This window comes from Herpailurus yagouaroundi, unplaced genomic scaffold (assembly GCF_014898765.1).
Source record: "Herpailurus yagouaroundi ecotype Mexico unplaced genomic scaffold, PumYag 252, whole genome shotgun sequence".
NCBI lineage: Eukaryota > Metazoa > Chordata > Mammalia > Carnivora > Felidae > Herpailurus > Herpailurus yagouaroundi.
Genome location: NW_024412469.1, coordinates 935,367 through 955,470, shown reverse-complemented (window position 1 = coordinate 955,470; position 20,104 = coordinate 935,367). Strand labels below are relative to the sequence as shown.

General features: G+C 37.4%; 1 protein-coding gene and 1 long non-coding RNA gene across 16 annotated transcripts in view; one reads left to right on the top strand and one right to left on the bottom strand.

The window, feature by feature from the left end:
• KDM4C (lysine demethylase 4C) overlaps positions 1-20,104 on the bottom strand; it is a 473,115-nt gene that overhangs the window by 333,342 nt on the left and 119,669 nt on the right. For all 14 annotated transcript variants that reach the window (XR_005786297.1, XM_040460839.1, XM_040460852.1 and 11 more), the window contains one exon: positions 12,992-13,041. Coding sequence is in view for 13 of the 14 variants with exons in the window: in XM_040460839.1 (XP_040316773.1) it covers positions 12,992-13,041 (50 nt within the window). In the remaining variant the exon portion in view is untranslated. The remainder of the gene's footprint in view (positions 1-12,991; positions 13,042-20,104) is intronic.
• Positions 1-20,104, top strand: part of LOC121020812 (uncharacterized) — an 86,799-nt gene that overhangs the window by 3,568 nt on the left and 63,127 nt on the right. For both annotated transcript variants that reach the window (XR_005786298.1, XR_005786299.1), the window contains exon 2: positions 8,238-8,361. This is a non-coding gene — a long non-coding RNA (uncharacterized LOC121020812). The remainder of the gene's footprint in view (positions 1-8,237; positions 8,362-20,104) is intronic.

Here is a 20,104-nt window from a genome sequence, read left to right as displayed (position 1 = left end):
TCTATTTAATTTTCTTTTGATATGGATTTATAATCAGGGCCTGAACAATGTGGTGACTGGTCATAAGTTAATTTAAATTGGAAAACCACGGGAGGAAGGTAATTTACAGTATATTAAAAAACTTGAATTGGTTTAGAATTTATATTTACAACAGGCTATCAAAATTATATTTTACATCACTGAAAAACACCTCGTAAACAGCACAATTTATGTTCAAAGCATGTAACTCAAAATGAATTTTACCTCAAAATATCTACAGCAGTACATAGCTTATTCCACAGTGTATGAAAAGTATGTTATGTAACATATAAGCAAGCCAATATAATCAGAATACTTATAGATACAAGATGGTATTTTTAAAAACTCAGAGCAATGCTGGCTGAAGAAATGCTACTATCTTTCATAATTAGTTTAAAAAATGCTTTGGAATCACCTACATAAAAAAAAACTCTCTGATATAAAAGATAACATTAGGGTAAAAAATTCAACTTAAGACAAGTTGAGTTTTTCAAGAGTCACAAAGAAAAGAAAAAAGTGTTAAAATTTTTGCAAATAAGTTCTTTAAAATATGCCTTTCAGAAGCATTTTTTTCTACTCTAGTATTTGCTTTCTTGATGTTAAAGTTCTGAATAATTTATTTGGAAGAAGTGGTCTCTAAAAGTTATATTTTAATGTCACTACTATAACATTCCATAAAATTTTCTAGTTTACCAGTCACACTCTTTTCATGATCTTGGAAATCAAGAAGTTCCAACAAGAAAAAACTTCTACACTGACCCTTCAATGATCTAAGAGTAGAAACAGCAGTTAGCATCCCACTGCCACGCCTCACACCCATCTTCACCAGCTAATATGCTAGGTGTAGAACACAAAGAATAAACCTGCCACATCTTTCTGCAGCAACTACTTTTGTCACATTAGGTCACCTGGCTTATTCTTACATAAAAATAAACATATTAGGTAGGGGAGCAAGACACAAAATCTGCATGAGTGTTGTGGGGTAGTGAGGTTTTACTCTTTTCTCCTACAGGGATATTTTGGTAAGAATATTTGAGAGGCAGACTACAAGACATGAACTATGCTATGGGATTTTTGTATAAACCTTATCCAATGCCCTCTTACAGATGCTTGACACACAAGCTTACTTGAGCACCAACTTTCCTCTCTCCTTTACCACTCTGAATGAACACACACCTTTTCACTGGTATTAAATAGCAAAGCTAAGTTTTAGACCAAAGATCTAATTGTTTGAAATATTTAAAGCCACCCTCACCTTGTCCACATGGCCAGCAAAACAAGAGAGAATAGCAGTTGTTAAGAACTCGCTGAGTCTTACTGAGACATGGATTCTAAACACAACTTCAACACTCATGTAGCTTTGAACAGTCGTGTAATCTCTCAGCTCCTCAGTTTCCCTGTCTGTACAATTAGGATGCTATTATTATCTTCCTCACTGGATTCTTTTTTTCCAGCTTTATTGAGATATAACTGACATGTAACATTGTATAAGTTCAAGGTATCAGAGTAAGAATTTGATTCATGTATATACTGTGAAATGATTACCACAATAAGTTTAGTTAATATCCATCACTTCATACAGTTACAGTTTTTTGTAATGATAAATGATTTTAATGATACAGTTATAATGTCATAAATTTTATCATATCATAATCATAAATTATATATCATAAATGACAATGATACAGTTTTTGGATATGATAAAAACTTTTAAAATCTACTCTCTTAGCAACCTTCACATATACAATATTAACTATAGCCACCATACTGTACAGTACATCTCCAAAACTTATTCTTCTTAGAACTTTTAAGTTTGTACCTTTTGACCACCTTAACTCATTTTCCTTACCCACCATGTCTGTGAACAACCACTAAAATCTGTTCTCAGTATCTGTATGTTCAGTTTTTTTAGATTCCACATGTGAGATCATCTAGTATTTGTCTTTCTCTGTCTGACTTATTTCACTTAGTGTAACAACTCAAGATTCATCTATGTTGTTACAAATGGTAGAATTTCCTTCTTATGGCTGAAATTCCATTGTCTTCACATGTAACACATTTGCTTTATCCATTCAAATGTCAATGGACACTTAGATTGTTTCTATATCTTGGCTACTGTGAATAATGCTTCAATGAACATGAGAGTGGAGAGATCTCTTCCAAACAATGATTCCTTTTCATATATATCCAAAAGAGGAATTGTTGGATCATACAGTAGTTATAAATTTAATTTTTTTAAGTTTGTTTATTTTATTTTGAGAGAGAGAGAGAGAGAGAGAGAGAGAGAGAAAGCAGGGGAGGAGCAAAGAGGAAGAAGGAGAGAGAAAATACCAAGCAGACTCGGGGTTGTCAGCACAGAGCCCAATGCAGGGCTCAAACTCGCAAAATGTGAGGTCATGATGTGAGCCGAAACCAAGAGTCGGATGCTTAACTGACTGAGCCACCCAGGCGCCCCCTATCTTAAAATGTTTTGAAGAAACTCCATACTGTTTCCTACAATGGCTGTCCTCACTGGATCATTACGGGAAACCAAAAGGATAATACACAAATAACTTAGCTATAGTCAAAAGGTAGAAGCAACCTATGTGTCTGTCCATCAACTGATAAATGGATGAACAAAAAGTGTTAATATTCACACAATGAAATATTACTCAGCCATAAAAAAGAATTAAATGCCCATACATACTATAAAATGGAAAATATGATAAGTGAAAGAAGCCAGACACAAAACGTCACATATTGTATCATTCCATGTATACTGAAATATTCTGAATATGTAAATTCCTAGAAAGAAAGCACATTAGTGGTTGTCAGGGGCGAGGGAGAAGTGGGAGGGAACAGAGAACGACTGATTAATAGATACAGGGTTTCCATTTAGGGTGATGAAATTTTCTTGGAACTTGATAGAGATGATGATTACACAATAAGAATATACTAGGGGTGCCTGGGTGGCTCAGTCAGCAGAGCATCTGACTCTTGATCTCAGGGTTGTGAGCACAGGCCCCACATTGGGCATGGAGCCTACTTTAAAAAAAAAAAAAAAAGAATATATTAAATGCCACTGAATTGTGCACTTCAAATTAATAGTTTGTTTTATGTTATGTGAATTTTACTTCAATTTAAAAAAAAAAAAAACTTGTTGGCACAAAAAACCATAAAATACCTAGGAATAAACCTAACCAAAGAGGTGAAAAATCTACACAATTAAAACTATACAAAGCTTATGAAAGAACTTGAAGAACACACAAAAAAAGTAAAAATAGTCCATGCTCATGGATTGGAAGAACAAATATTGTTAAAATGTTGATACTACCCAAAGCAATCTACATAGTCAATGCAATCCCTATCAAAATAGCAGCAGCATTCTTCACAGAGCTAGAACAAACAATCCTAAAATTTGTGTGGAACCAGAAAAGATTCCGAACAGCCAAAGCAATCCTGAAAAAGAAACCAAAGCTGGAGGCATCACAATCCCGGACTTCAAGATGTATTACAAAGCTGTAATCCTCAAGACAGTATGGTACTGGCACAAAAACACTCAGATCAATGGAACAGAACACAGAGCCCAGAAATGGACCCACAAACATATGGTCAACTAATCTTTGACAAAGCAGGAAAGAATATCCAATGGAATAAAGACAGTTTCTTCAGTTAATGGTGCTGGGGAAACTGGACAGTAACATGCAGAAAAATGAACCTGGACCACTTTCTTATGCTATACACAAAAATAAACTCAAAATGGATGAAAGACCTAAATGTAAGACAGGAAGCCATCAAAATCCTCGAGGAGAAAGTAGGCAAAAACCTCTTTGATCTTGGCCGCAGCAACTTCTTACTCAACACGTCCCTGGAGGCAAGGGAAACAAAAGCAAAAATGAACTACTAGGACCTCATCAAAATAAAAAGCTTCTGCACAGCGAAGGAAACAATAAGAAAAACTAAAAGGCAACTGACGGAATGGGAGAAGATATTTGCAAATGACATATAAGATAAAGGGTTAGTATCAAAAATCTATAAAGAACTTACCAAACTCAATACCTAAAAACAAATAATCCAGTGAAGAAATGGGCAAAAGACATGAATAGACACTTCTCCAAAGAAGACATCCAAATGGCTAAAAGACACATGAAAAAAATGTTCAACATCATTCATCATCAGGGAAATACAAATCAAAACCACAATGAAATACCACCTCACACCAGTCAGAATGGCTAAAATTAACAACTCAGGCAATAACAGATGTTGGCAAGGATGCAGAGAAAGAGAATCTTTTTTGCACTGCTGGTGGGAATGCAAACTGGTGCAGCCACTCTGGAAAACAGTATGGAGATTCCTCAAAAAACTAAAAATAGAACTAACCTACAACCCAGCAATTGCACTACTAGGTATTTATCCAAGGGATAGAGGTGTGCTGTTTCGAAGGGGCACATGCACCCCAATGTTTATAGCATCACTATCAACAATAGCCCAAGTATGGAAAGAGCCCAAGTGTCCATAGACAGATGAATGGATAAAGAAGATGTGGTATATATACACAACGGAATATTACTCGGCAGTCAGAAAGAATGAATCTTGCCATTTGCAACTACATGGATGGAACTGGAGGGTATTATATTAAGCAAAATTAGTCAGTCATACAAAGACAAATATCATGACTTCACTCATATGAAGTCTTTAAGATACAAAACAGATGAACATAAGGGAAGGGAAGCAAGAAGAATATAAAAACAAGGAGGGGGACAAAACATAAGAGACTCTTAAATACAGAGGTCAAACTGAGGGTTGCTGCAGGGGTTGTGGATGGGGGGATGGGCTAAATGGGTAAGGGACATTAAAGAAAACACTTGTTGGGTTGAGCACTGGATGTTATACATAGGGGATGCATCACTGGAATCCACTCCTGAAATCATTATTGCACTACATGCTAACTAACTTGGATGTAAATTTAAAAATAAAAATGAAGTATGTAAGACATACTCAGCAAACAGGAAAGAAAGAAAGAAAGAAAGAAAGAAAGAAAGAAAGAAAGAAAGAAAGAAAGAAAGAAAGAAAGAAGAAGAAAGAAAGAGAAGGAAAGAAAAAGAGAAAAGAAAGAAAAGAGAAGAAAAGAAAAGAAAAGAAAAGAAAAGAAAAGAAAAGAAAAGAAAAGAAAAGAAAAGAAAAAAAGGGAGAAAAAAACTTGTTAGTATACTTGGCACAGTAAATTTCAGTAAATAGTAACCATTCTTTTTATCCCTATTACTCATTTAAACAATACTGACTCTAGTCACCATGTTAGTTCAACGAATCTTCCTTTTCCACTATCTCTGCAGCCTCCTAGCTGAGAAGGGGGAATCACAGTCCCAAGGGATCTAGAGAGCTGACTGGGGGTGTTTTCATGAAAAGTCAATGGTTACAAAGCTTTAAAAACTGTCTCATTTCCAGGGTACCTGGGTGGCTCAGTCAGTTGGGCATCTGACTCTTGATTTCGGCTCAGGTCATGATCTCACAGTTTGTGAATTTGAGTCCCGCATCAGGCTGTGCACTGACAATGTGGAGCTTGGATTCTCTATCTCCCCTTCTCCCTGCCCCTCCCCCACTCATCCCCCCTCCCCCCACCCCAAATAAGCAACCGTCAAAAAAAAAAGGTTAAAAAAAACTGTATCATTCTCTTGGGCCTTCTGACCTAAACCTAACAGTTCTAGTCACAAGTAACAAACTTCTTCCCCAAAAAGGAATTCTAACAGTCAAGCACAACCTGAGTTAAACCATATGGATTCAATTTTAACTTTGTATTCACCTGTAGATTCTTCCAATTGTTCTCTAACTCTATTGTTTTAAAATTAAACATCAACATTCAGCCTGGATTCCAAATTAACACTCACAGGTGAGCTCTAATGTAAAAACCCTATACAACTAGAAAGACCAGACTGAGAAGACAATCACTTATTTCACACTCCAAGCTATGGATATTGGTAAGGACAACCATTTTACAACTTATTTCCCCCATACCAACTCCTGTCCACAAGTAACACATTAGGGTTTCTGTGACAGGTAAATCAATGAACTCCCAATGAAATGGTATCTGATTTCGAGGTATAAAAAAAAAAAAAAAACACTGGAAGAATAGTTTGGGAAAACAAACTAAGTTTCCAATGAGCAAAACAGTTTAAATATATATTTCAAGAAGAATCAACTCTTGTGGTTATAGCATCCAAGAGAAGGGAAGAGCAATAATACAAACTTATAATAGGCTGCTTAAACAACTTGATTTATATGATCTATACCTCATTTATACTATCTACAAAGATAGGACCCTACCAGATGCCAATTCCTTAATAAAATAAAGACAATATTTTTGTTTGTTTTTTAAGATACTTTACAGTGGTAAGCAAGCAACGATGGTCTTGGAACATTCTTTCAGCCCAAACATGTTAGAGGATAAAAATGTAGTATGATAAAAAGCATGTACTCCAGAGCTCCCAACAAAGCCCTAAAGCCCAAAAAGTATCCCATAATAACCTTTGCTAAGACTAATAAAGTACTGTGGGTGGCTCAGTCAGTAAAGCATCTGACTTCGGCTCAGGTAATGATCTCACAGTTTGTGAGTTCGAGACCTGCATCGGGCTCTGTGCTGACAGCTCAGAGCCTGGAGCCTGCTTCAGATTCTGTGTCTTCCTCTCTCTCTGCCACTCCTCCACCTGTTCTCTGTCTCTCTCTCTCAAAAATAAATGAACATTTAAAAATTAAAAAAAAAAAGACGAACAAAATACTGCTAGGAGTTGTGCAGCATGGGTAGTGCAGAATCCTGTAAGTCCTCTCAAGGACCAGGTTGCATCCATTAAATACAATGTCCAGTATCCAATGGAAAAATGATCATATGTGAGAAGCATTATTCTAAGTGAAAGAAGACAAAGGAGTCTACATACTGTAAAATTCTATTTTTAGGGACAGAAATCAGATTAATGGTTGCCAATGGCTGTGGGGAGGGATTAACTGGGAAATGGCACAACAGAACCTTTTCAGGGAATTGGATATGATCTGTATCTTGATGATGGTGGTAATTACACCACTGTACATATTTGTCAAAACTCACTGAACTGTATATTTAAAGGGAGTCACTTTTGCTGTAAGCACATCATACCTCAATTAATCTGACCTCCCAAAATAATCATTAAATGTTTTTAAATTGTTTTAGAGATAGAGCAGATCTACTCTAAAAATGTATTCTTTCCTTCAGATAAAAATTTCTCCAAACTGTCCATTGGTTTATATTTTCTAGCACATTGGCTGTTACAAAGGAATTCCTTTTATTTTCTTTCTTAATTTTTTTAATGTTTATTTATTTTTGACAGAGAGAGAGAGACAGAGCATGAGCGGGGGAGGGGCAGAGAGAGGGAGACACAGAATCCGAAGCAGGCTCCAGGCTCTGAGCTGTCAGCACAGAGCCCGATGCAGGGCTTGAACCCACAGACTGCGAGACCATGACCTGAACCGAAGTCAGACGCTAAACCGACTGAGCCACCCAGGCGCCCCACAAAGAAATTCCTTCTAAATTCCAATCTCATATGACAAACTAAACCCATAATGTTGCTATTAAGTCACCAAAGTTTGAGCCTTGGAAAAAGATTAAAAATCAAAGTTTAGTAACTATTACTATGGATTTGAGAACACTACTTTGGAGAAGTTTAAATTAGTTATTAGTCAGGAAGGAAAGGATGAAGGGAAGAAAGGAATGAGGAAAGATGAAGAAATCAGACATGTAGAATATATGCCCACATTAGCAACAGATTTTAAGATAATTTAATTTAAATATAATTGAAATTTACCCAAGTATGCTTTGATAGAGTTTTTATAATGGTTTTTGCAATATTCATATGACTAACAGGCTTGAAAATATATAGCAACCATACAAACAAATGGTAAGGAAAAGAATACAGAAAAAGGATACAGAAGGATTCAATTAATTTGACTTCTGTGAGAAGTGCTTTTAGATAGATGTATTAAATTTACACATGAAATTTCTTAACAACTTTATTAATGAAAAGAACCAATGAGCTACAGTATGTGGGGAAAAACTTGGTACTTTTTACCCACATCCCTACCTAAAATATCAAGTTTAGAGGTTTAAGCTACAGTTAACCTCTCTGTGCTTGCTACCATTTAATTTGGATTAGGTAGAAAATTATCACACTGCAAGGTTCACCCACCTCTAAGCGTCTCATAATCTATCAAAACAGGCTTCACTCTGCTTTAAGTGTCCCATGACCCACCAACATCACTACGAGTAGAGACAGAACTCCATGGAGCACTCCAGAGGAGCACCAGGAGATATTCACGCTGATCATGGTCTTGAGAAGGATGGTGAGTCTCCTAAACAATCACCTTATTTTATCTCCTGAACACAGTACACTATGTAATAGTCAAGTTTTTTCCAGTTCAAGCTGGCTGTCAGAACATTTAAGGTTCAAATTTCTACCCAACTTAACAAGTATATAGGTCATTACATATGGTTTCTTATTGCATTCCTAAGACCACATTGTTTCAGATCCCACTTCTGTCCCCTTGACATGACACATGGACCACACAGGCATAGATCAAGGACTCCCCAGGCCAAGTACTTTGAGCTCAAACAGGTCATAGTCAAGCTAACCAGAATTTTCCTGGCTCAGCTTCCATCATACAGAATCAAAGTACTCTTAATTTCCCTCCATAGTTAACTCCTCCCTGACAGCTGACATTCCCTTCCCGAATTCTTCCTTCCCATTCTCTGCTGTCACTTTTTAGAAAATTGTCTTCCATCCTACATTAAAATTATGCTAGCTTGGTGTATGTTATGTATCATTTCCCAATGTCTAAAATCCTTCTAGGAACATAGCTGGGTATAAAATATTCAGATATATTAAACATGGACAGTGATATCTGACATCAAATTATGAGGAAATTAAGTTTAGAGCCTGTTGCACCATTCTTAATGTAACTCAGCTGATAGAAAGATGAAAATAACATACCCAGACATACCACACATTGATCTCCATGCCTAAGGCATGAGTTAGGCATGAAGGCAGAGAGTATATCACTGAACTTCATTTTTTATGGCTTAGGGGGTCCCTTAAAATTGACTATTTACACACAGGGGTGTTTTTATTTATTAGTCTTTAAAAACGAGGCATTTTAATGTGATATTTTCAGATCATTAGCTAAATGAATGCTTAAGGGAATAATGTATTTATGATTTGGAGATCTGATAAAAGTATATTTTCCTAATTCCAAGACAGAGGCATGAGAACAGATCAATTTAGAATCTGTTCATAAAACTAACATGACTTGTTATTTATTGCTGCTCTTCTAGTCTCTTGACAGCAGGTTCACAATCTCTTCAGGCCAAACCCTCTGAAGGGATTTAAAGATGGCTTCCCAGAAATCCATATAAATGACCAATTTTGAGTATAATTTCAGAGTCCACAGACTGCCTGTATCCCACCCACAAGACGCTTCTGCAATCAGGCTAAGGCTCTCTGCTCCACAGGCTTAAATTTAAGGCTACTAGTCATTAAAACACACACAACCCCAAATTTTTAAAAACTAACTATTAAAAAAAGCAAATTAATCCTTCATAACAATGAATCTTCTGTTCTTTTTTGCTAAATGTTGTTTTAATAAGTCACAACTAAAATACTTGCTACAAGTAAGTATAAGAATCAATTTATTCACTTCTACCACACTGTCATCGGAAACAAGATTCCTGCTGATCATTCATACTTCCAAACTCAGATGCACAAAGCCCTAACTCACATATTCTTTTCCCAGTAACCAATATTTTGACCACAGTAAGTCATCTTCAATTTTTTTTAACGCTGGCATTTTATTCACAACAAAAAACTAATGGACTACAGTCCTTCACAAAAACTTTTAGTCATTCCCAATTTATTTTAATCCATATGTTGCTTAACTCAATAGAACAGCAAAGATATTGTCTTATTTCTAAAATAGATGAGATTTTGACGATCTAAAAAGTGAAAATGTTCAAAACTGTCATTCATGATTTAACATTATATCTCTATTCTCCTTTATATCTTTCATTCAGTTGTATCAAACCAAAAATTAGAAAGAATGTAATGGCATTACAGGCAAACATAACAAGTATAAGAATTGCAACAATTCACTTGAGTTTTTTTTTTATTATACTTACATCTACATAATATTGGGGAAAAAACTATATAAACGAGAAAGCAGCTGAAGGGCAAAATCAAATCCTGGCTTTATTAGATGCAGGCTTAATGTCTTCCAGATAAAATATTTGTAGGTGCCACAGTCAATCAAGATTTCAATGGAAACCAAAGATGAAAGCATTCATGCATAAAAGGCAAGTGTGATAATTATGATGTGCAGACAAGATAATGGAAAATATCCCAGGCTGCTTTTCATTTTATGTATCAAGTGCTGCCTTGACCTAGACATCCTATAATGTTCCATCACATTTACTGCATTATTTTATCATTTTAATTATTTAGCAGAATTCAATTAATTTGGCTGGCATCTGGTCAGTGGATGGGATTCCTCTACTGTCTATTGGGTCTTTTCCCTGTGTCATTTCTCAAAATAATCCTGCAAAACAGTTCTGAACAAACATGCGATTGATTTAAAATTCTTGTTCATCCTTCAAGTTTATTAACCTCTTACTGATTAAACAAATGGCACCCACTTTCCTAGAATGTCATTTTCAGACAGTTTATGTCAAAGCATTCACAATTTATAGCAGAAATTTTAGTGTGTGACTCTATACTGTAAAGTTTACATTGGCTCCATTTTAAAAGTTTTCTGGTGGTGAGGCAAACAGAAAATGGTGGAATAATTATTATAGGGAAGAGGATAGCTCAGCATACAGATTTAGCACAAAGTTCACTGCCTGTGTATTTAAGGATTATGATAATCATTTTCTCAGCTATGTCTAATCTATTATCCAGAACCAGGACTCATCCACCTTAATATTCATGAAAATAGTCCCTAACAAAGTTCAAGATTTCAGTTACATTGCTATTATTACTACAATGTATTACATTATAAAAACACTAAGACTTTATATATTAGCCTGCCAAAATTATAATAATGCTTCTGACAAATGTGATACTGTAACTGTTCCTTCTAATACTTTCCTATAATTTGGGGGGAAAGTAACTTTTAGATATCATTAACAAGTTCTGTTCAAAACTGTCAAGTCAATGAAAGGGATTTTTCAGGGGCGCCTGGGTGGCGCAGTCGGTTAAGCGTCCGACTTCAGCCAGGTCACGATCTCGCGGTCCGTGAGTTCGAGCCCCGCGTCGGGCTCTGGGCTGATGGCTCAGAGCCTGGAGCCTGTTTCCGATTCTGTGTCTCCCTCTCTCTCTGCCCCTCGCCCATTCATGCTCTGTCTCTCTCTGTCCCAAAAATAAATAAAAAACGTTGAAAAAAAAATTTAAAAAAAAAAAAAAAAGAAAGGGATTTTTCAGTGTCCCCATTTCATTATCAAATGAAAACATACATAATGCAAGAACAAAAATCCTTTCCTACTAAAAGGCAAACCTAAAACAGCAATAAAACAGATCAGCACCTGACTAAAAGGACAATGGTCACTGAGGATTCGATCCTGGATAAAAGCAGAATGTCTTAGGCTAGTTGTCACTCAAATGGAACTCCACTTTCCCCTAGAAACAAGTCACTACCAGTCTACTTCTTCCTTGGTCAAGGAAAACAGATGAGGTTGGCAGTGGGTGAATATGATTCTCCTCCCTTGTATTAACAGATATGGCAAGTTTTTTTCTGTCCTAAACACAGAAAAGAAAAGAGGAAAGCACCTTCTGTGATACAAGTGGGTACACAATGAAACCATTAATAGAGTTCTTCATTCTGGCCCATATGAAGTTGGACAAAGCCACAAAAAATAAAAATTCAAGTTCCACTAAGGTATGTTTAAATTTGCCAGTCTAAGGGGTGACTGGGTGGCTTAGTTGGTTGAGTGTCCGACTTCAGCTCAATTCATGATGTCGCAGTTTGTGAGTTCAAGCCCCGCGTCAGGCTCTGTGATTGAAAGCTCAGAGCCTGGCGCCTGCTTCAGGTTCTGTGTGTGTGTGTCTCTCTCTCTACCCCTCCTCTGCTTGCACTCTGTCTCTGTCTCTGTCTCTGTCTCTCTCTCAATAAATAAACATAAAAAAAAAACTTGACAGTCTAAGAAGGCATATACCCTCATGCTTATCTGCTTATGTCATCTTCATACTTCCATAAGAGTAACACCAAACCCAGGGTGCCAAATCAGGAGTCAGAAAGAGATTTAACACAACCCTTTGGTGAAATGATAGGACAACATGAAAAGTACTCATAAAATACCTGCACCCTGATATGCAGCATCAGTACTCTTTGGAATTCATCTCAAGAGTGTAACTTTAAAAAAGGAAAAACAGGGGTGTCTGGGTGGCTCAGTCAGTTGAGCATCCGACTTTTGCTCAGGTCATGATCTCACAGTTCATGAGTTCAAGCCCCACATTGGGTTCTGTGCTGACAGCTCAAAGCCTGGAGCCTGCTTCAGATTCTGTGTCTCCCTCTCTCTGTCTCTCTGCCCCTCCTTTGCTCGCACTTTGCACTCTATCTCTCTCTAACATAAACATTTTTTTTAATTTTAATAATAAAAAAGAGAAAAATATTATTAGCACAATGTTAAATAAGTTATATATATGTATATATGTATTAAAAATTATATAAAAGAGAAAAAATTGGAAATAATCAAAATAGTTAAGTGCAATTACTTGATGAACTACTAAGCAGCCAACTAAAATAATCATAAAGACTATGCAACAGGAAAAAATATTCACACAGTAATGTGAAAAAAAATTTAATTGTTCTATTAGAAAAACACTCAAATCTTAAAAAGAGTAAAACTAACCAAGTTAGATTCCACACTGTAAAAATACCTCAAAAACAAATAATCTGTCTAGATGAGAAACATAGAAAGCAAGTTTACCTTGAGCTAGTCTTTCAAGTCGTTTTCCATGTTCCGGGGGTATTGCATACCTAAAATTTTAAACATAAATAAAAATTTTAGTTTTATAACTTCTTAGTATCCTAAGACAATGTCATGTAAAACAAAAACAAAAACAACAATGCCAAATTCCATTTAGACATACTGAAATTAGAAAACTAATCACAGAGTCATATCCCTTGAACACTAGACAGAAGAAAAATAAACTTAACCACCTATTTCAATACCCCAGCTCACCATCCCAACCACATTTTACAAATTAGGGAACAAAGGCCCAAGGCCAGTAAACTACTTGGAGAAGGGAGGCAGTTAGCCACAGCAGGAAGACTAGAACCTCTTTTCCAACACTCACAGCACCCCAGAAATCCAGGGCTATTTTTGGTTGTATGTTTTATGTTTTGTTGTTGGTTAGTTTGGCCTTTGTTTTTAAGAAGACCTAGGTTGCTGTGCTTTTTTTAACCTTTTAAAATGTTTTTATTGACAGCAAGATAAAACACAAAATTATTGTAGCAATATTCATATTTGCACCAAATATTTCTAAGAACATTATACCTTTCAAGTAGATTTTTTTTAAGTTTATTTATTTTTGAAGGGCAGAGAGAGACAGGGGGACAGAGGATCTGAAGCAGGCTCTGAGCTGACAGCACAGAGTCTGATGCGGGGCTTGAAGTCACAAACTGTGAAATCATGACCTGAGCCGAAGTCGGATGCTTAACCAACTGAGCCACCCAGGTGCCCCTCAAAAAGATTTTAAATAAAAAATTACCAGTGATAAGAAAGAACTGTTTATTGATTTTGTGATTTTGTGACTTATAAAATCTTGATTATAGAAAAAAAATGTTCACCCTGCTATAAAAATACTCATTTCTAGTTCCTGGTGTTTTCAAAAGTGAAATACTTGAACTTATCTATGGTGAACTTACTAAAAATTTTAAACAATCTCAAAATTTATTACATAAATAATCTTATAAACAGTTTAATGAAATTTAAGGATATTAAAAATATAGTTAAATTATTATTTCACGTTTTAAGTAAAAATGATGTTATCCTTAAGACCTACATATGCTATGTTTACTAGCTCAATATATATGATATATATGAAGTACAAGTTACTTTTTACTAAAATAATTTTTCTCATTTTACTTAACACACACTTGGTTGCATTTAATGCCACTGATAACATATGCAAAATTTAACTGGATCCAATGTAACTAGGCGATTCTCTGAAAGAAAATTCAACCATACATCCTGTTCCTTAAGGCGCCGTTAATGAAATTATTCCAACTGAATTGGGAGATAAAATTTTAGCAAAACTAAATGCCAATCATCCAATTTATTTATAAACAGGCCACTTCTTAGCAGTTTTTAATCCCCAGTTTGTATCACCAAATATACCCAGAAAGGGGAAAAAATCCATCTACATACACCAGACAAGAGGGCCATGTCCCCCATAACAATCATACACACCCATGCATGTACAAACATATGCTTGCACACATGTAACAAGTATATGCTTGCCCGCAATGGCTAGACATGGATGGAGATATACATCCAGATTTCCTTTTCTGAAAAATTGGTATCGAAGTTAAAGCTCATTAATCTGAGGTTCAATCATCTATTCAAAGAAAACATATAAACATATATATATAAATGTAATTATAAACATAAACATACATATAAGGAAAATGAATATCTCTGACATAGTCTTTCAGTTGGTCCACACAACCCTATGACAAAATCACATACCCAACACTTCTTCTAAAGTCATCTTCTAAAAGGATATTTATGAAACTTCTCTAGAAGCTGATCACCAAAAAGATTTTCTCCATACACTACACATGTAACAAAAATTCTTCAAATCGGACACATGACTGTAAGACACTAGGTGTGTCTCCTTGATGCAGCTTGCCCTTTGAGCCACTAAGATGTAACTGACCACTACAGGTGTGCTCCCCACATTCTTCCAAACTACACTCCACAGTATACTAAGGTCATCTCTGCGAACTACAGCTGATGATGACAAAACCCTGAACCTTCAATGGCTGACTGTAACCTGAAGGACAGAAGCCAAACTCCTCTGAAAGGCACACAGGCCTGCTGCAATCTTGACAACTTTTCAGATGTCCCAGTCAAACCTGCTCTTTGGTTTTAACAAATCATTAGAAGCTCTTTCCAGTGTCCTTGCTATTTCACACCTCCACTATTTTCCATCCCCTCTTTCTTAGCTTAATAAGCCCTCAGTTTTGTCCAGTCAACAAAAACACTCCTTTCTCCAAGCTCACCCTGAGTCTCCCCAAGGGAGAGCCTCCCCTTCCCTCTTTTGCTGTATCACCCACATGGAATACAGATCTCCACCATGGCACTCAAAGTTTAATTTTTTTTTTCACCTTTGTGCCTCCCTGCTCTCCTCTCAAGCACCTTAGTGGCAAAGGCCAGTGTCTTTCTCCTAGAACAAAGCACCAGTTGAGCAGATGCTCAGTGTTTTCTGACTTCTGTCACTCTCAAATGATGAATGATATTCCTGCTCCTGCATGATAGAAGGCATGAAGGAGAGGAAGGATATGGGAAAAAGAAAAGTACTCCCACATTTTTCATTCCCATTAACCCTGGAATCCATTGCAACCTGAATCTTATTTTTATCATTCTTGATATAACTGCTTGGACAAAGAGTGATATATTTTTTAGTCCTTATCTACTTGGTCTTCTCTTGAATTTCTGACCAGATCCTTGAAACACTCACTTCCCTTGAGTTTCATGATCTAACTCATTTCCAATGATTTTCTTCCTTCTGCTCTTGCCAAACTTCACAGTGACATTCTCCAGGACTCCATGTTTTAGCGCTTCTACATTTTTCCCTGAGGGAACCACCTTCACTCAAGGCTTCACAACTTTCCTTGTGGTGTTGAACCACACATTTCCATTCCAAGCGTCTCTTGGGCTCTGAACCTCTAAAACAAACCAGCTATTCAACAAATCCATTTGGCAGCCCTCAAACACAATTTGTCCAAAGTTTAATCCTCCAATATCTTCCTGACAGATCTGCTTCTCCTCCAGAGTTCCCCATCCATCCAACTTTCCAGAAATGTTGGAGTTGTCTATAGTTATGCTCCCCTTATTTAATCAATCCCCAAGTTGTATGTGTTCTACTTTGTACCTGTTCAAGAGAGGTCTCATGAATCTCATGCATTTATTTGTCTAGCCCCACTGCCACCATCTTGACCCAGGCCATCATTCTCCATCATACACAGTACTGCTTCATCTCTTAAATGGCTACCCTGCCTCTGCCCTTGCCCTCTGTAGTCCAGGTGGCCCAATCAGAGCATATCACTTTTCTTCCCTGTTTAAAATCTATGTAGCAAGAGGAACTTGTGACTAAACAGAGACAAGCTGGAGGACCCATACGCAGAGGGACTTACCACAGACAATGAGTGACCTGGCTGAGAGGAGTTCTATGGCCTGGAAAAGTTCCTACGCTATCACTTCAGAAGTTTCAAAACACATAAGATCAAATTCATGACTTCCTCCTCCTTTAAAATGATTCTCTCTCTAAGCATTCAACTCCATTTTCCCTTAGTCTTCCAAACTAAGTCAATTCTTCCTGATTTTTCAATCTCTCTGCCCTCATTGCCAGTCACAAGTCCTATCCACTCTATACCCAAAACCTCATATCCATCTCCCTTAGCATCACATCAATTTCAAGTTTGATTTGCCCCCAATTAGACTACTATAATAATTAAACTCTCTACCTGAATCTCCCTGGGCAGCTAGAGTTTTTGAAACACTATCATAAGACCCTTTATTCCTTACTGCCTGGCTTCCAAGGACCTCCCACACACACAGTTTAGCCCTAGCTTTAAACATCAACAGTCTGCTCTCAGTAGGCTAGACTATGAATTATTCTATCACTCACATGGGCTTTAACCTCACGCCTCACCTCAAATAGCCCCCTCCATTCCACTTCAAACCCCAGTCTTCCAAGCCCTGATTCCACCTCCTCCTTGAAGCTTTCACTGACCACTATAAATCTCAGCAATCTCACCCCTTTTCTTTCTTCCAGTGCCCTTCTATTTTTCATGTAGTATTTATCATCTACTACTTTCCAGAGCTAGCTTCTGTTCAGTGTGCGTAAGTCACTTTTGACTGGATACCAATGAGTTCTATGAGGGACAGAATGACTACCACAACCTGGAAATTTTCACATGAATTATCCTTTTTCACATACCTTGTATAGTGAGTACCCAGTTCATAGCCAGGCACTCTACCATGTACTACACCACTAGCTGGTTATGCAGCTAATTCTTAATTCTTCAAGGATATGAATGTGTCTTGCCCTTCTCTGTATTCTTTGAAATCCACCAAATAAGATGCCTACCATTGTATACCCTCAAGTACATACTGGTTTGTTGAAATTATTAATTGCTCATTTAACCTTCAGGACAGTGTTTTTGTTTCAGATATAATAAATACTGCCAACAATTCTGCTAATATTAAGAAACTATGAATCACTAATGAACTATGAACACACTAAATAGATATTGACAGGGTGATGTTTTATTTAAAAGCAGAGTCTTTTATGAATTTATTTAAAAATGAAGACCAAGGAAAACAGAATAATCCCTCTAAGCACATCTTTGGGTGGTTTACTCAAAGAAGAGACCTAAAGTAATGTTATCCTGATGGGTGTAATATAAACACTATCTTGAATGAATAATATCAGCCTGACAGTTCAAACTGTCAGTAGGCAAAGGTGTATTTTTCACAATGTAGTAGATCCATTCCTCTGATTCAGGTTTTCTCTACAAAGTGGCCTACTGTATTTCTTTTCAAGGTATGCTCAGTCCATTAGTTCATTAGAAGTGTTTATCAGCACTTCTCAAAGAGAAACTCCTACTTTTCAGATCACTCCCTGAAAGTCTCCCTAATTTGGGGTGGAACCCTGGGACTGTCACTAACATGCTTAGAAAGAAATGTTCTCAGCTACGCCCCCCACCCCGCCCATATCTCTGTCACTGTGTTGTCTGACATAGGTAGCTGTGTGAGTTCCTCTGCCAGTCTCACCAACAGGTGCTTCTGGCACCTCCTGCTGGCCCAGCTTCAACCCACTCTGTAACATCTAGGGCAGTCTTACCAAGCCCAGAGCAGAGGGAGAACCCTTCTAGGTCCGTGTCATCTTCAAGCAGATCAGTCCTAACACAGCACTATTCTTTACCCCCCACTCTTAACTGAGGCTACATGTGAAGTAGCCCTTTCCTCTTCTTGTGTTTCCTTTTCTTCTTGCAATTTCTCTTATAGCCATCTCCCAAAAAGAATAAAGCTCACATCACCAAGGACAGTTTTCTGATAGACGAGTCTAAATTTACTCTCCCCGCTTTTACTGGCATAAGCTTCTGCACCTGGCTTGTTCTCTATAGTTATTAAGGGGTGTAAAGCTCAGTGAAAAGAATAACTGACCAATAAATACTATAACAGGTCATCACAGCTACTGTTTATTGAACATTTATACTATGCCAGACCTTCTGCAAATTCTACTACTACCACCTCCATTTTACTCATGAGGAAACCAAGGCTTAAAGGGATTTACTTGAGCAAGAAGGACAACAGAGCTGGCACCCAACTCCTGTATTGGGTTGGGGGATGGGATGCAAAAGCCCAAGATGTGCTTTCCAGCCCTGTATTTCATTCCTGTTTCTTCACCAATCACCACAAAGATGCCAACTGGAAGGAAGTGAGAGGGGCTAATGAGCCCCTCCCTCCCCAAGCAAATACACAATGATCACTGTGATCACTACACGGTGATCCAACTTTCGGAAGAAAAATTTTTCTGCCTGCAACTAACAGACCAAAGTTCCAATATTCACACAGAATTCTTCTTCAGCTACCCTTCCTACCTTTATTACATTTTTTCCATATTATTTTATTTTTTTTTTCAATATATGAAATTTATTGTCAGATTGACTTCCATACAACACCCAGTGTTCATCCCAAAAGGTGCCCTCGTCAATAACCATCACCCACCCTCCCCTCCCTCCCACCTCCCATCAACCCTCAGTTTGTTCTAAGTTTTTAAGAGTCTCTTAGGCTTTGGCTCTCTCCTACTCTAACCTCTTTTTTTTTTCCTTCCCCTCCCCCATGGGTTTCTGTTAAGTTTCTCAGGATCCCCATAAGAGTGAAAACATACGGTATCTGTCTTCCTCTGTATGGCTTATTTCACTTAGCATCACACTCTCCAGTTCCATCCACGTTGCTGCAATGGGCCATATTTCGTTATTTCTCATTACCATGTAGTATTCCATTGTGTATATAAACCACAATTTCTTTATCCATTCATCAGTTGATGGACATTTAGGCTCTTTCCATAATTTGGCTATTGTTGAGAGTGCTGCTATAAACATTGGGGTACAAGTGCCCCTGTGCATCAGTACTCCTGTGTCCCTTGGGTAAATTCCTAGCAGTGCTACTGCCGGGTCATTGGGTAGGTCTATTTTTAATTTTCTGAGGAACCTCCACACTGTTTTCCAGAGTGGCTGCACCAGTTTGCATTCCCACCAACAGTGCAAGAGGGTTCCCGTTTCTCCACATCCTCTCCAGCATCTATACTCTCCTGATTTGTTCATTTTGGCCACTCTGACTGGTGTGAGATGATATCCAGTGTGGTTTTGATTTGTTTCCCTGATGAGGAGCGACGCTGAGCATCTTTTCATGTGCCTGTTGGCCATCCGGATGTCTTCTTTAGAGAAGTGTCTATTCATGTTTTCTGCCCATTTCTTCACTGGGTTATTTGCTTTTCGGGTGTGGAGTTTGGTGAGCTCTTTACAGATTTTGGATACTAGCCCTTTGTCCGATATGTCATTTGCAAATATCTTTTCCCATTCTGTTGGTTGCCTTTTAGTTTTGCTGGTTGTTTCCTTTGCTGTGCAGAAGCTTTTCATCTTCATAAGGTCCCAGTAGTTCATTTTTGCTTCTAATTCCCTTGCCTTTGGGGATGTGTCGAGTCAGAAATTGCTGCGGCTGAGGTCAGAGAGGTCTTTTCCTGCTTTCTCCTCTAAGGTTTTGATGGTTTCCTGTCTCACATTCAGGTCCTTTATACATTTTGAG